General features: G+C 34.3%; 1 protein-coding gene across 2 annotated transcripts in view; it reads left to right on the top strand.

The window, feature by feature from the left end:
* TANK (TRAF family member-associated NFKB activator) overlaps window positions 1-16,936 on the top strand; it is a 77,699-nt gene extending 60,763 nt beyond the window's left edge. For both annotated transcript variants that reach the window (XM_010858972.1, XM_010858971.1), the window contains 4 exons: window positions 5,672-5,748; window positions 6,386-6,501; window positions 12,117-12,688; window positions 16,099-16,936. In XM_010858972.1, coding sequence (XP_010857274.1) covers window positions 5,672-5,748; window positions 6,386-6,501; window positions 12,117-12,688; window positions 16,099-16,275 — 942 coding nt within the window. In that variant the 3' untranslated portion in view covers window positions 16,276-16,936. The remainder of the gene's footprint in view (window positions 1-5,671; window positions 5,749-6,385; window positions 6,502-12,116; window positions 12,689-16,098) is intronic.
* The last annotated feature ends 1,292 nt before the right edge of the window (window positions 16,937-18,228 follow it).

Genomic DNA, 18,228 nt, shown 5'->3' with positions numbered 1-18,228 from the left:
GGAAGATCCCTTGCAGAAGGAAGTGGCCAACCTACTCCAGTATTCTTGCCTGGAAAAGCCCATGGACAGAGGAAACTGGTGGACCACAGTCCATTGGGTTGCAAAGTCAGACACGACTTAGCGACTAAATAACAACAATTCACAAGATTATGTGGATTAAGTTAAATAATATATGCAAGTTGCTTAAATAACAGCTATTTTCATGAAGATATTCTCTGTTCACCATGGTAATAACAAAACATAAAATGAGTAGTTAATGAAAAGAATTTTCCCAGGTTATTTTGTTTTAAATGTAGTGTTCAGCAAAGGGGTGAGGGAAGTATGGGAAATCTTACTTTTTAAAATTAATCATTTATTTTCTGTTCCATATAAAAAGGCATTCCCACAATTAGATACATTTATTTGTTAAGAAAATTCAGCAAGACAACTTTTTTTAATGTTTTATTGTAACATTGAGTTGATAGTAGTTTGAGGGTATTAACATTAAACCAAAACCCTATGAAGCACTTGGAAATAATTGGGATATTTAATATTATTTTTATATTGTTTATTTTCTTGTCACTTCCTTCAGAACTCTGGGATGGATCCCATCTTGCCCTGGAATTGTTCCTGCACCAGCAGTGGATCTGCCTAGCATACTGCATCATGCAGAACCAATAAGGCTCCTAGAATTTGTGCTCCTTTTGCTTTTCTAGATTTTCAGTAATACTACTGAGAGTGAGAGGACCATAGATTTCACATGGCCATAAGTTCTTATAAACACAATTTCTATGTATTTTTTAAAATTATATTTTGTCTTTAAACTTTTAATATGCTTTTATATTCTTATCCAATCTCTTGTAACTTTTTTGTTCCTGTTTCTACTTGAAGCTCTTCCCTTTCTCAGTCGATTTTTGTCTCAGTATATCTACACTAATAAACGCAACCTCAGTTTCTCCTTTAACATTTCATTCTTAGTTTCAGAAATCTAAGTGATAACTGAATCCTTATTTTCAGTTTCTTTTTCCATTGCTCGTTTTTCTTTTTCTGTAGTAAATTTTATTAAGCTAGTGCTTATAACTATTCCACAGTCTATATTCCCTTTACTGATCCATTCCATCTCACCTTGACTTCTTGGTTGATATTGATTCCAAGTAAAAACATAGCTCTCTTTTCTGTTTTAAAAACATAATCTCAGAAGTAAAATCAAATATACCCTACACTCAGTGGCCTGAGATATTGGAAAATAAATATTCCTTTTGCATGAAAGGATCTCAGCTAAATTTAGAGAGAATCTTTGATATGAATCCTAGAATAAAGTGATAGTCATTGCTATAGTTCAAATACGTATCATTGAAGACTTACCACCTTTATTCAGTATTAGCCTTGTAAAGGTAAGATTCCCTCCATATGAGAGAATATACCCTAAAAGTATTGAAGAGTTTGAAATAACTCAGTTTAATTTTGCTGACTTTAGTTCTTCAAAATTTTTAAAAACTAATGATTTTTAAGAAAAACTAATGAGTCAACTAATGATTCTGATTAAAATTGTTTTTTGCATTTCTTCTTCTCCCTTAGCTTTTTGGAGGTATAAATTGACAAATAAAAATTACATATATTTACAATGTATAACATGTTTTGATATATGTATACATTATGAGATGATCACCACAGTCAAGCTAATTAACATATCTGTCACTTCATATAAGTATTTTTCTATTTTATTGTGGTGAAAACATTTAAGATTTATACTCTTAGCAGATTTCAAGTGTGCAGTATAGTAGTATTAACTGTAGTTGTCATACTCTGCTTTAGATCTCCAGAATTGATCGATCTTGCATGACTTAAACTTTGTACTCAAATCTCCCCCCACTACCTTCCCCCAAACCCTGGCAGCCACCATTCTACACTGCTTCTATGAGTTTGACTTTTTTAGATTTCACATATAAGCGAGATTGTGCTATATTTGTTTTTCTGTGCCTGTCTTATCTTATTCCACATAACATAATGTCCTCTAGATTTATCCATATTGTCTCAAATAACAGAATTTTCTTCTTTTTTAAAGCTGATGTCTTCAGCCTTAAAATATGTGTGTGTGTGTGTACACACAATATTCTATTGCATATATACCACATTTTCTTTCACTACGCATCCATCATCAATTGACACATAGATTGAATTCATATGTTTGCTATTGTGAATCATTTCTGTATTTTTTACATCGATTTATAAAAAGAACAAAATACTTTTAGTGCCAAATATTAAAAAGGCAGGCATTAGGGGAAATATACATTTCTTTCTTTGAAATGTTGATGTGTGACAAATCTTGGATTCCAACACAAAAATATTTGCCATTATCATATGCATTAAGAATAAGAAGGTTTTGGACTAATGAAATATTAGCACTTTTTCATTTTTCTCCTTCTTAAATATCTTTGCATATTTAACTAGGTCTTGAACAGAACATTTTTTTATATATACTACTCATCTATGAGAAACCTAAATTGATTTACACTAAAACAAATTCTCCCAATTTACATAAGAGGAAATTTAAGGAATCATTTCACAACGTCTTCCAACTGTTTCAAATGGGTTTATCTTAATGATTTAGTTGAATGACTTATCCAGTGCCATACTGGAAGTGTAAATGAAAGTACGACGTGTAAAACTCTTATTTCAGTATTCATTCCACAAGTTCGCCATTTCCAAACTAGTACTTGGAACAGTTTATAATGTTAAGTATTTTAAGTTTTAGTACCTCGAAATAAATTCATTTGTTGAATGATTTCATGTTAAAATCTCCTAAAATATAACGTTCAGAGTTTTCTTGCTTCCTTATCTGAAGTTGTAGTAACTTCAACTTCCTGCAGTGCAGGACCCACCTGGAAAATATTTGAAAATAGCAAAATATTAGTTATCTCTTCTAATGTTCACTTACTCTCTGATATGCTCACAAAACTGAGTAGTCTTCATTAGGTAAGATAATTTTACCATTTAAAAGAAATTCTGAGCTTCTGAGTTGCTATTAACTATACTAATCTTAAATCCTATGAGAAAATAGATGATCTTTTTCAGAAAATTGCATTTGATAGCTACAATGGAAAATAACATTAACTTTCTCTACCCATTCTAGATAAACCCTGCTTCAAAATGTCAGAGAATTACTTTCCTTTATTTTTTTTAACTAGCATGTTAAGATCTCTTGAATTTTCTCTTGGGATGTGGGACATAAAAATTTCATTTGAAATATATCAATAGTAACAGAAATAATAGTAAGTAGAGCTGTCCCTAACTCCAAAGAAAACTTGAAGTCCTTAATTTAGATGCTTCAGAGATTCTTCAGTAAGTCTGTCTTCCTTTACCCCCTGCCAGTACAATCCAGGAATCTTTTCCAGATAAATTCAGAAGTAAGTCGACACGAGTTATTTGGCAAGCAAAACAAAAATTCATCGTTCTTTTTCTACCTTTTCTTCACCTCTTTCTCCCCCCCGCCCCATTAGTCTTTAGGCTTTAGTTTCAGAAGCAATCATTCCTACTTTATGTGTGAATCAGTATACTTTGAAAACTGGAATAGTCTTCATCACTGTTTTCTTTTAACTATCTTCATTTTCAGACAAAAATTATAGGAGTTACTTCTCTGGTTATTTCTAGCTCCTAAGAGAGTTGGTTTTTTTTTTACATGTTGAGAATCTCAGATACTAAATTTTAAAAGGAGATTATTAGTTTAATCACCTTTTTTTATTATTTAAATTGTCAGATATTTCTGTTCTCTTAATATTACCTCTTCTCTATTTTGTTGCTATAGATTTAATATAACCTTTTCAGAGGTTTTTATTCTTGCAGTGTCCTGACATGATTGGTTAGCTTTAAAATGTTGCCTTTTTGCCTCATCTACACTAAAATCTACTGGTGTTCTAATTGCACATAACACTAAAGGAAAACATTGTCTACCACTTTTAAAAACAAACTGTGAATGTGAAAATGTCTTTTATATGACTGCTTTGTAAAGCTCAGTGTGTGCATGCGTGCATGCTTAGTCACTTCAGTTATGTCCAACTCTGGACAGTATCCCACTAGGCTCCTTCGTCCGAGGGATTCTCCAGGCAAGAATACTGGAGGGGTTGCAGTGCCCTTCTTCAGGGGATTTCCTGACCCAGGGATCAAATCCATTCTCCTGCATCTTTAGCTTTGCAGGTGGCTTCTTTACCCACTGAGCCACATGGGAAGCCATAAAGCTCAACAAAGCAGTTTTAATCCAGAAGAAGAAATGGCCTAAATATTGCAGACAAAAAGTGTGCATCAACAAATGATCTTTGTTTTACCTCAGTATGAAAACATAATATATAAAATCGCAAATGTTTGTGTTGCCAAGATTATATTTTACTACTTACTAATAACACTATTTTAGAAATGTTAAGCAAACAACTAGTATTTAGAAAAAGCTGGAAAAGTAGAACGATAAACTGAAGAAATTGGAGAAGATACGAATTTTAAGAAAAACAAACTAGAATCAGATTTTTCCCTAAAGAACAAACAAATACTCTTAAGAAACTGAAAGAACCTATTGGAAAGTAAGGTTATAAGGGAGATGTACTCAGGTGGTAAGCAATGAAGTAAAATTATCCATGTTAGTAATAGCTACAATGCCCTTAATTGAATAAAATCTGAAAAGTCACTTAATACAAAATACTCGTTTGAATTTGAACTTAAATAAGATCCCATGCAGTTTGGCCAAATTATAAATAATTGAATAATATTAAGATTTTTTCAAATATTTGAATTTATCAATTTGTAGTTTTAAAAGGTACACAAAGTTCTCTAGGTGTGATTGAAGATTTTAAAAAAATCTAAACTATGCCATGGATACATGTTCTTTAATGTTGACTTGTGTGTCATGATAAGTGTAATACCAGTGGAAACCACAGGGTGGTGGCAAGAACTTGTGTTAAAGGAGCTTAAATTCATAATTGCACAGTCTTTAAAAATGCTTGTTAAATGCTAAAGAACTGTAACTTGGTTTTCTTTATTCCTCTTATACAGCTGCATTTCTCATCAAAGAATCTATAGCAAAATACAAAGACATTGATTTAGATGTATAGGCCAATAATGGAAAAGAAGTAAACTCACATGGATTTTTTTTCCTAAAGTTTCTAGTCATGTCAGATGCTTGGTGATCAGAGTAGCAATTTCATCAAGATATTAGCAGTACTGGAAATAGTATTGAAGTTACCAGAAATACTTCATGACTTCATCTTATTTTTCTACTTTCATTTTCCTTTTTCTACTGAATGTTCTCATTTTTTAAAAATCTGTTGTAATATATACATATATATGGGGCTTCCCTGCCTGGTGCCTTACCTTTGAAGTAAACAAAGAATCTGCCAGCAATGCAAGAGACCAGGGTTCAATCACTGGGTCAGGAAGATCCCCTGGAGAAGGGAATGACTGCTCACTCCAGTATTCTTGACTGGAGAATCCCATGGACAGAGGAGCCTGGAGGGCCACAATCCATGGGGTCACAAAGAGTTGGACACGACCGAGGGACTAACACTTTGACTTTAATACAAATATATATATGTAAAACTAAACTTACTTTTCAGTGAGGAAGGTAAATTTTCCATTGTTTTCTGTTAATCCATTCTCATTTGAGTTTGGAAGCAATTTAAAGTGGTAATCATTTTATATCTTTAAGGTAAGAAGACAAGAGGTTTCCTCTCCAAGGAAAGAAACTTCACCAAGGAATCTTGGCACTCCTTTATTCCATGAAAGGTAGTTCTGTATCCTTCTTTGCCCACTCTACAAATTATAAATATTGAAATACAAGTTTATTTACATACTTAAGTTTTTAGCAATTGTAAGAAACAGCAGCCTTTTAAAACCAGAAGAGATGTACTCAAGGCTTCTCCATGTTAAAATGATCTAAATAAGTCATATAGTTAATATCACAGATGCTCTAAAAGCTGAACTCTCTGAAGTTCTCCTATTTCAGTAGAATAAGTATTATGGCCACATCATTCTATATGGATAGATCTTTAATCTTTTCAATGTAAAAAATAAAAAATTAAGTTTTTTCTGTTTAAAATATCTACAGAGGACAAAAAGGCAATACACTGCAGCTTCTAATGTAAGAATGAGACAGCCAGCATAAGTGAAATATAGGAATCAGGAGACGTGCTAGTTTGTGCAATATGTATGTATTAGAACTTTATCACTCACTTTGTGCCTGGCTTGCCAAATATTAAAGTTGTTTTAGGAAATATTGTCTAGGAATTTAAAATGATATTTTTAAATTTGAACCTTTCAGTAATTATTTTGTGGTAGAGTCAAAGGTGCTTGTAAATTCAATCATGATTTTTAAAATTTGAAGATATAGTCTTTACATTTTAAAATGTTAATTTATTTTTAGAAGCTATATAGAGAAGACTTTCCGGGATCTGAAAGAAGAATTTCATAGAATATGCTTGCTAGCTAAAGCACAAAAAGACCACTTAAGCAAACTTAATGTACCAACCGCTGCACCTGGTAAGGTTTGATTTAATATACAGTAATGTTAATTTTATTGGTTGAAATTGATTTCTTTTTGATTGTGAAAATATTTCTAAATGCTTATTAAGTGCTGAGGATTGTGACTTGTGCCTTTCACCACTTATAGTGGGTAAGTGCTGTTTAATTCTGTAATTATTACATTATATAATTATTGGCCTCTTCCCTGTCTATTTTGTGTAGCGCTATTCAGATTGAATTGATTGACATAATTACTAATCCTCTTAATAAGAAGTCCTACCTTGGAAAAATACATATAGGCTATATCTCTCAAAATCTTCAATTGCTATTGGGTGTCTTATTAAAATTAATTGATATATTAGTAAACAACCTAGAAGCTACACTATCATATATGAGCTAAATAAAATTATAACATTAGATTTGCTTTTTAACTTCTGCCTGAAAGTTAATTGGACACCATAGATACATTCTTCTAATTTGATTGAAGAAATGAACATTTCACATTTCATGAGTCCAGTTCTGTTGAAGGCACAAAGTGCAAATTGAGTATAAAATACAACTCAAAAGGAATATCTGTTTTACAGATATAGTTTGGTGTGGTTTTTAAAAGCCCTACCCTTCCCTAAAACCCCAGACAGGTTTCCTGGTATTTGCTTCAGTAGTTAAATATGAATAGCAAAATACCAAGGATTGAATTTGGCTACCAAGCACCTCTGTAAACAAAAGGAAGGTAAACTGATCATTTATAATGATAAATTCTCCTTTGCCCTTGTGATTTGAGATATTCAGCATACAGTTCCGAAGAGATGTGATTGATTTACAGTTTTCAATCTGAAAGCTGTTGCAGCAGTGCTAACACCCCTTTAATTAAAGATCACTTCCTGTTTCTTAAAACTCATAGTTAGGCTATTTAAGAAATCATTTTATTGTGAAAATTTACTTTTTGCTTACTGCTACCATTTTGTTTTCAGAAAAGGTACACAGTGTTCTGTTGGAAAAGGAAAACAATCTTCGTAGACAGACACAGTTTACTTCTCCTCTCTTTGCTGTACTTCCCCAGAAAGAGCTCTGATTTTTTACACTTTAATTTCTGTCATTTTCATGAGAAATTGATCTTTTCTACAGACTGAAAACACTAGGTACTTCTGAAGTAAAAGAATTATCTTTATTTAAAATCTACTAGCTATAGAGATGTAGTACCTAAGAATTCATAAACATGCCTCTTTTAACATCAGCGTCTTATCAAAACATTGTAATGGTGACATATTCATTGTTAAACAGAGAACCTACCCATTATCAGTGGCATAACACTTTGACCATTTTTAAGTTACACAGGTCTAAATCTGAGTATGTATCTGTCAACTGGAATACTTAACAACTGGAGTGTTTAACTTCAATTTCTTTCCCACTAAAACTGTTTCATAACAATATTCTTAACGTTTTATATTAACTATGTCACAAATAATAAATACAGCATTATTCTTGAAATATTTTAGGTCTTTTGTGCTACAGACTCCAGTGAAGTTTTCTGACTCCAAATAAACCACAGTATCGAATATTATGCTTCTGAAAGGAGTAGATCAAAGGGGGAAAAAAGAAAAAGAAATGTTTGGAGATGGGTTGGGGAAGACGCCTGCCTGTTCAGGTTTATTTTAAGGGTGAACACTACGTTGAATACAAATATAAAGTAACTGTTTTACTGTGATTTGCATAATATAGCTGGAAAGAGTATATTTAACATGATTGTCCCCTGTGTTATTTTTTGTTAAAATTTGATTTTTACTTTTAAGAAACAGATATAATTCATAAATTGCTGAGTTAGTAGAATTATAAATTTTAATTTTTTTTTCTCATCCACATATGACAATAACCTTGAGAAAGGATAAAGATGAAATGTATGCTTAAACAATTATGGCTTCAGGAAGAAGTACTTATTTGGTCCATGAAGCAGGGTCATATTTCAGTGGGGATCAGGAGATGAGGATATAGGATTATAAGTTAAAACAACCATCAGATCTTTTTCTTTTGTCATATACCAGATAATTAAACTGAGAAGTAGTCCAAATGGACAGCCTGTTCTTAAAATTTAGAAATCTAAAATTTAGAGATAAGTGTCCTTGAAGTAAACAAAGTAGAAAGACACTTAGCTCACCTAATCATGTTTCTTAGTATAGTGTCAGAATGACAAGCACTTTCATGCAGCTTGAGTTTTAAATTTTCTAAGCTTAGATTTCTAGTAGCCTTAGAAATCTTAGATTTAAACAAAAAAAAATTTTTTGTAAATAGTAACTCTCATTGCTTGAACAGATTAATTCACAAGATTAATGTGCTGAGAGGTATGCCAACTAGCTATACTGAAAGAAAATATATGCTTTTTTACACTTGTTTGGGTTTTCTATGTTTTGTTCACAAAGGGGATAGACCTACTTCTGGAAAAGAAATTTAAAGCACATTTCTATCATTTTGGAGATTCTTTTCTATAATGTAGAAAGCAGCACGTTCAGTGTGTCATAATGATTCAGAACACAGGCTCTAGAGTTAGGCTGCCTGAGTTCCAGTTCCAGATCTGCCATTCATTCATTAGCTGTGTAGCCCTGGAATTAACCCCTGAATTAACACATATACAATGGTTATAAGTGTGAGGCACATAGAAGTTCTGTTAATGTTAATAGTTGTCATTAGCAGCAGCAGCAGATTCTTCTGCATTCATCTTTTCTCCTGTTGAAGAACATTTAGATAAGTGTTTCCTCCTTCTCAGGTGTTAACAAAATTTAGTTACCTCAAGAGGTGGTTTTCCTGATTTATTATTTGCAATTAGTAAGTGTAATCTACAAAGAAAGTACTATTTCCTAGAATTTCCTACCATTTTTAAAGTCTACTACCAGGAAAAATGACTACTTGAGAGTTAATGGACTTTAAGAACCTCAGAGGACAAAGAAATCCTGCCAACCAGTTGTGCTTTATCTTAATTACTGTACCACTTCCCTTGTGGCTCAGCTGGTAAAGAATCTGCCTGCAATGCAGGAGACCTGGGTTCGATCCCTGAGTTGGGAAGATCCCCTGGAGAAGGGAAAGGCTACCCACTCCAGTATTCTGGCCTGGTATAGTCCATGGGGTTGCAAAGAGTGGGACACCACTGAGAGACTTGTACTTTCACTTTCACTCCTAGTTATAGACAGATTATCTAGCAAATGTAGATTATTATACTAAGCTCCATGGAAAAGAGATTCAGATTCATTCAGAATGCATTTATTGAAGGCATACTGTGTGCAAGTTCTGAGCAGGGTTCTGGAGAAAGTGGGAAACAAAACAGTTCAGGAACTCAAGAAATCTACCGTAATGGGAGAAAGAGGTAATTTGCAAATAAAATGCAGAGTGTTTAGTCCTCAGGGCACCCACGAGTCATTACTAAACCAGTCTTGGGAAGCCACAGCCAGCCATCCAGAGAAGTGAATGTCTAAGCCAAGAAATGAAGAGCATATAAGAGTGAGGCAAAGAATACCAGAAGGGGGCAGTTCAAATAGTCTGCACAGCATGTGCAAAGGCCCAAAGACAAGAGAGTATGGCCTTTTGGACAACTGTACCAAAGTTCATTAAGGCTGGAGTAAGGAGTGGAGCAGGTGTGGTGAAAGATGACAGCAGGGAGAGGCGATCAAGGATCAGTCATGCACAGTTTTATACGAATTTTAGGGCTGAAGGTCTTGGAGAGCCATGAAAAGGTTTTATTAAGAAAATAACCTGACCAAATACATATTTTAGGAAAACTAAGGCAGGGTAGAGGAAAGCAGTGTAGATAGTGGAGTGGATATGAGAAAAATTTAGATGCAAGGAAGCAGTTCAAAGGCTGCTGTAGTAGTTAATCCAGTAAGAGAAGATGGCACATACTAAAGAGAGGCAGAGGTATGCAACAGGATGAACTAAAGAAGCTGTTGGCATCATTCTACGATCATGTCCAAACAGTAAACATCTTGTGTTGGAATGTAGCTTGGCAAAGAAGAGAAAGGTGTTATGAGACTGTAAACACCAAAAGGAAAGGAAAAGAACGACATTTGTTAAGTGCTTACTGATCTGGGCAAACGCTGTATTGCACAGTGCTCTCTATACCCTGTCTGCTTAAATTGGCATCATTGGTTAATGTACAGCTTCACTGATGACTACCTTTTTAGCATGCTGATTTAAAAAAAAATCACCAAGCTTCCCTGGTGGCTCAGACGATAAAGCGTCTGTCTGCAATGCAGGAGACCTGAGTCCAGTCCCTGGGTCAGGAAGATCCAGTGGTGAAGGAAATGGCAACCCACTCTAGTACTCTTGCCTGGAAAATTCCATGGATGGAGGAGCCTGGTGGGCTACATACAGTCCATGGGGTTACAAAGAGTTGGACACAACTGAGCGACTTCACTTTCACTTAAAAAAAAAAAAAAAATTTTTTTTTTTTACCATTTGTCCATTTAATGAAAATACACATATTACCAGCCTCCAATTTCACTGTCTTCTAGAAATAACATTGTGGGGCATAATTTAGCTTTTTCTAATCTCTCAATATCATCAACAATGGAGAGTGCTTTGATCATTATTTTTTTGCATTGAAAAACGTAGCCCTTGTTGGCCCTATGCTGAACTGTAGTATTTTCTGAGTTCTGCTTTTTTGTTTTTCTTGTCTCATGCTTTCAGCTCTTACTGATAACTGCATCTGCTTTTAACAACTCAGGTCCATACCTTGTAGTTTGCTGCTTCTAACCAGCTATGAACCAGGCAGACATCATCAAGCTTGTTAGAATGAATCTAAAATAAGAATAAGAGCAAAATTCATCTGTGGGCCTTGTGGCTCTAAACCTGACTCCTCAAAAGCACTATTTTCTTATTTTCTAGCTTTTGCCTGTGTCCTTGAGAGCTGAATTTGTTGGAAAAGTATCTTCTAGATAAATGAGCTTCGGAGTTTCTAATATATACCTGATAACTACCTGTTATCTAGAGAGGCCTTTTCTAAATGAGAAAATCCTATCTTCACGTAGAGTTTTCTGAACATGCATCCTAAAATTTCATCCTTCTTGGTTGCTTCCAATCTTTTCTCTCCCTAACACCCACCACCACCACTACTCCCTCACATAGAGTAGACAGTGACTAAGCTGATTGGTGATATATTGATATTTGTCACACAGACATGTTATAGGGGAGTAAATGACCTAATTCATATAGATTCTTAACCTGGACAGTATATTAATATATATATGACTGGTAAGGAGTTTCCCTTTTAATAACTTACTTGTCTAAGCAAGCTAACAGTTGCAGCTTCCATTACTGACAAAATGTTGAAATGTATATACTATAAGCAAATGTTTTTAAGTGTAGAGCAGAATAACTGTGAACAAGACTCAAGGCTTACAGCACAAGACCTAGGAAAAGACAAAGTGGTTAAACTGTGATTAGTACGTTATATTCCAGTTCACACACTGGAGACTGCTAATATTTCTGTGTAAGATGGTCGCAAATGTAAAAAAAATGCCAGTTGTCTTCACTTACTATAAAAACCAATAGAAAAAGTAATACTCATCTATCCAGAGCTAATTGAACATTCAGATTTGTAAGAATGATTGAAATGCGACTGTTTTCCTTCTGTGTTTTTTTCCCTGCAGAGACACAGTGCTCTATGCCTATACAGTGTACGGATAAAACAGATAAACAAGAAGTGCTGTTTAAGCCTCAGGCAAAAGATGATATAAATAGAGGTGCACCGTGCATCGCATCTGTCACACCAAGAGGACTGGGCCAAGATGAGGAAGACACATCTTTTGAATCACTTTCTAAACTCAATGTCAAGTTTCCACCTACAGACAATGACTCTACTTTCTTACATAGCACTCCAGAAAGACCCGATGTCCTTGGTTCTGTCACATCTGAGACTGTGTGCCAGGATCAATTTAATATGGAGCCCAGAGACAATCCAGGAAACTTTGTCAAAACAGAAGAAACTTTATTTGAAATTCAGGGAATTGACCCCATAGCTTCAGCTATACAAAACCTTAAAACAACTGACAAAACAAAACCCTCAAATACTTGTATTAGGACATCTCTGGATAGAGCTCCGTGTTTGCCACCTGGAGACCATAATGCATTATTTGTAAATACATTCCCACTTCAGGACCCATCTGATGCACCTTTTCCTTCACTCGATTCCCCAGGAAAAGCTATCCGAGGACCACAGCAGGTAACTGTTTTGCATTAACAAATATATTATGTGTGAACACACATTTTGCCATGCATGCACAGATACGTATCTCTTTCAGGTTATCAGACATCTTTTTTAAACTACTGACTAGCCAAAGTTAAGCTTTCAACTAACAAAATCCAGGTCTTGTAATAAATGACATGAAATTTAAAAGATGATTATGGCAAAGGTCTGTTATAAAATACCTTAAAATTTATGGCACATTTTAAAATACATGTAACCTTATCTATATCTAGTGTGTGTCATTATCTTACATAGTCCCTTACTCAGATGTTTACTCAGTACCATTGTTATAATAAGATTCTTTATTAAATTTCATTCTGTGAAGCAGATGTCATTTTTTATCAAAAACTTGTATATGTTATACTTACCTTTATAAGAATGCATCATTTTTTAATAAGTAAATTATCACATTGTATGTTTCTATTTCTGAAAATAAGTGAAATGTCTTTCAAATAATACTTTTGTGCAGTCTCATTTATACAGTACTTAGGATCTGGAGGGTTTGGTTTTGGTTTCTAATCTGGCCCTGAACATGCAGCCTAATATATTTTTTAAATAGTCTCTACATATATATAAATTTTATCAAATTCTTTAATGTTTCTAAAGCTTGCAGACTACTTACAGCCCATCCTTAATGCCACCCCAGTCCCCTCCTACCCTCCCTTTTATTCAGGTGCTATTACAAAATGATTCTTTAAGTTTAAAAAAAATGGGGGGGGGGGTGTTTAATGCCTGAAGACAACTGAAAAATATACAGTTGTTAAAATAAACAGAAGCTTGTTTTTAAAAATCCAGATTGCTACAAGTGTCTAAAACAAATTGAGGACATTTGTTTGATTTCCCTTTGCTTTGAGATATTGTACTGAAAACCAAAACACACCAACAACTTGATTAATACTCTTTGGCTTTGTCAGTATTTTTATAGGTTATAGACTTTTAAATCCACATACAAAGAAGGCAATAGTCAAGCTGTGGTATAGTTTAGCAGTGGAGAAAAGGAGGCAGCTCTGACAATAAGCTTTAATTATTGACTCACTTATGTTCTACATTGTACCTTATTTTACATCATAGTCACAGTTATAGTTACTACTTAATGAAACAAATTACACAATTTCGTTTATTGCAAGTAGAATTCCTGTGGAGCTGTGAAGTGCATCAGTTCTAATGCTTGTTACTTTTTCTCCATTATATCTCCTGCTTGTTCTTTTACTAGTCTGTACAGTCATGTTTCAGTAGATGGCACCCTGCATTGTGCATTTGCTTTCTATGCTGCAGCAAGGGAAACAGCTGGTATGTGATTACAACTTGATGGAAAAGTATTCAGCTTAAAAAATGCAGGAGAATTGGTGTTGAGCTGTCACAAGACATGGGGCATAAGGTTAGATAATTGATATTTTGGCAGAAAAGGCAGAGAAATTCGTCTGTTTTGAACGCTGTGTTACAGTTTAGGATTCAAAGGATATTTCTTAAAATGGGTTTTTTAAAACATTTTATTTACTTTAGTAAAGCTACTATGAGGAATACAGAATTCTTGAGTTGTTGATAACAAAAGGAAGTGAAATTTTGGTTTCATAATTCAGATTTTTACTTTTATATCATTACTACTTAACAGTTACTTTTTTATATATTCAGCTATCATAATAAAGTCTAAAGTATAGCTATTTATTTTGCTCTATGTGATTTTCTTTTCTTCCTACTTTTGCTGAGTCAGTCATTGGGGTCCCAACCAAATTCTGTGAAAAGATCAAATCTGAACTAATAGCTCCTAACAGAGAAGGATAAGTATGGACTTTGAAAATAAACTGGCAGTAGAAGATTGGCTTATCAACTGTTTGCTCCTGAGCCTGTTACTATTTTACATATTTTAATTAAAAGTATCTTTAACTTAATAATCTTTTATTTGTACCCATATCAATTTCCCATTAGAATGGTACCTATTTTAGTTGTACTTTTTGTTTAAACTGCCAACACTAAAATTTAAGTCTAGTTAACTCTTACGTACTCACAGTTAGTACTGCTTTTCTTTTATCATGGGAGAAAGGAAATGATTTCACTCCAAATTTCAAATATGTATTTTAAATATTACTGTTTTTTGTTATAAAATTGCCACTTCTCACAAAAGGATTTGAGTCAATGTTATAAGCCCTCTGTACTGATACTTGAATGTATCTGGATGCTTAGACAGACTTTGTATATTTACACCAACTGTACACAGCTGTCCAGTAAAATGTTTATAAGAAGACAGTGATGATGTGAACCCCAAATGCTTCAATTAGTAATATACTGTTTACATAATGATTGGCTAACCAGGATGAAAGAGATTGGTTAAAGGAATGAAAACTAACACTGTGTCAAGAGTTGGATCAAATTAGTAATAGGAGCACAAAGGGATCTCTTTAAGTTGGCTTTTTGAGGTGATTTTCCTCAAAGTGCCAGAGTTTAGATATTTTAAGATAAGAAAGCAAATTTTAGAAATAATTAGGCTTATAGCATTTCAGGAAAATAAGATATTCTAGTCAACAAACATTAACAGAGCACCTACTCTGAACTAAATGCCTTCTCTTGCCCTTCTAAATATTTTTTTAATAGTAAATACAGTTAAGAGTATGTATATGCTGCTTATTATACTGGAGGTAGTTCTGTTGAATTATGCTTTTCCATAATTCTTCAATTGGGCAACTGTTGACAGGCTTCACTTTATTGAGCCACAAGAAAGGGTAAGAAGGCCAAAGTATGCACTGTATAATGGAGGCAAAATAAGAAGTCAAAAAAATGCATCCAGTGTTGGGTTTTGTTGAATGATTAAATATTTGAGGTTTCAAAAAAGAACTGATCAATAAAATTCATTTCATACTTAAAAAAATTATTTTCAAAAATTAAAGTACTTATTTCTATGATTTATTCATTGTGGATTTGCTGGTAAATAGTAGTAAAATTTAAATTACTCTTGATCAAAATGCATGTTCACACACATCAGGTCTAGTGTGCTGTGTGCTAATAAAGGTCCTATAACTGAAAGTTTCCAATTAAAAAAGATAGAATTTTAATTTTTTTAAAGTCTCAGTATTGACTGTTGCTCCAAAACTATTATCACTGTGATAATGGGTATTAAAAACATGCTGGTGTTAAAACTGAAAGTTTTTTAGTTTGTGAAGATAAAGTGTGTGAATGTGTATTTTAAGTGATTCTTTAAGTTAAGCTATACCCTTTATGAAAAAGAGAATTGAGTCATGTCCTCATGCTAATTCTATGGAAAGGTAATTTGCTTTCATATTAGGGAATTTCATATATATTATATATCCCATTCAAAAAATTTGAATTTGAAATTCAGTGCAAGTTGATTTTAAATACAAATAACAGAAGATGTTTTTATTTGTTTCCTGCAGCCCATTTGGAAGCCCTTTCCTAATCAAGACAGTGACTTATCGGTACTAAGTGGCACAGGCTCCGAACTGCATATACCTCGCGTATGTGAATTCTGTCAAGCAGTTTTCCCACCATCCATTACATCCAGGGGGGATTTCCTCCGGCATCTTAATTCACACTTTAATGGGGAGACTTAAGATGCATTGAAAACAGACATGTCAAGTTCTACGTGATGATTTTGGGTTTGTAATATTATATATTAATACTTGATTGCAAACTTAGCTCAAGATCATTTACTGAAAAATCCAGTCACTGCTATTTGAATTTCTAAACAATATTGTAACTGTCTTTTATTGCCTTTTAAAAGATTGTTTTGTACAAAGCTGTAATTCATTGTATTCATGTTTACAGTGTTTATTATGGGATTATGCAATTGTGTAACAATAATTTATGTTTTTTCAAATGTCTAAGCTTATTGCTTGGGTTTCTAGTTAGAACTATTGAATGTGGTGATGTCAAATGTTTATAGGGTTTTTAAAATTTGTTTTCATTTTAAAATTTAGATTATTTATGCATTGGGTGTTCTTTTTGAATAAACCTATAATAGAGAATAGCAGACAAGATAAATATCTGAGTAAATACCAAACTTAAAACATTAGTTGCTCAGTGATAAAAATCACTGGTGGGATTATTTAAAGACTTTAGTGTTCTTTTTCTTTAATAATAGACATAGGTTTAATTTTTTCTGTATGTATAGCTACATGATGAAGTTAGTTAAATATTAAGAGTTACTTATGTTGTGATAGTTAATGTGTTCTTTGTTCCTGAATAAAAAATAAATCACATTTGGGGAAAATTCATAAAATTCATGTTTCTTTCCAGTAATCTGAAAGAAGGGTGATACCAGATCTGGTGACATTTTATTACAACTAATAGATCACACTGAAATTTAAAATTATTTTTCAGGATAAACTTTCTAAAGGAACACATTTGTCTTTAATGGGAGCAAATATAAAACCTTGTAAGGATTATTCATATTTATTAATTTATATTAGAAATGTTCACATTCTTGTTGAGAAATGTTAATTCATTGTTAGCAGCCTGATTGATGACCAGTGGAGAATATTTAAGAGAGAGGATACCAAATTCAGAAGACTGCAGAATTTTGTTTAAAATGAGACTTCCCTATGATTCTTGTCATTTAGGTTTCTCTTCCCTCCCCCACCCCACTCTCAATTTTTTTAAATGTTTGAGGCATGGCTTCTCTTTTATGAAGTAAACACTGATTTGCAACTCTCAAAACAGAAATTTAAGCCTTCTTGGGAGCAAGTGTTTTAGAAAGCTGGAGGGAGGGTTTCTGATAAGGGGTTGGAGCAGTTTGTTCCTATTTCACCTGTGCCTCAGTGAAGGGCCTTAGCTTGTGGAAGAATGAGAGTGGTGCCTCGACTTCTCAGGGTGCGAAGCACATCACACTGACATCTTCCTCACCAAGGTGACAGTGATTATTAGGCATTCACTGTGAAGGGTTCTGAGCCATGTCCATCTTTCTTTCATTGCCACTGGAGCTGAATGGAAATGCCTAGACAATTATCCAAGTCTCTTCCCTTCCCCCTACCTCCCGCCCACCCAACTCCCCTCTCACTCACTCCTCCCACACACACGCAAAATTAAAAAAAACTCCCCAACGTGTTCCAGCCAGAATATACCACTGCATCTATCTGGTGAAAGGGGATTCTTTTCCCTTCTCTTTTCCTAGGTGAGGAGGAGTTCCTCTCTCACAGTTGACATCTACTAGCCTGCTGACAAGGGAAGGAGAGTATGGCCCAGAAAGGGACTCAGAGTGTATCACTGACTCCTCCAGTCCACCCTTTTCCCACCTCCACCACTTATAGTAGGCGGGGAACTCTTGTTTTTTGCTAGGTTCCAGTGCTACCCCAAGCTCCAACTTGTAAGGTTCAGAGGCCTTCTCGGGCCAAGGGACAGGCCGCCTGGAAAGCCAGGCTCCAAGCCCGCGCTGCAGAGGTGGCGCTGTCTGCAGCCTGATAAGTGGACCGGGCCCCCGCCGGGTCTCTTCTCTTAATCCTGAGTCGTGTAGGGGCTGCATCTTGGCATCTGCTACGCGTGGCCGGGTAAGAACAGCTCCCAGGTAA

Source organism: Bison bison, unplaced genomic scaffold (genome assembly GCF_000754665.1).
Source record: "Bison bison bison isolate TAMUID 2011002044 unplaced genomic scaffold, Bison_UMD1.0 scf7180017864452, whole genome shotgun sequence".
Lineage (NCBI taxonomy): Eukaryota > Metazoa > Chordata > Mammalia > Artiodactyla > Bovidae > Bison > Bison bison.
The sequence above is the reverse complement of the archived record's forward strand: the minus strand, read 5'-3'. Positions and strand labels throughout refer to the sequence as shown.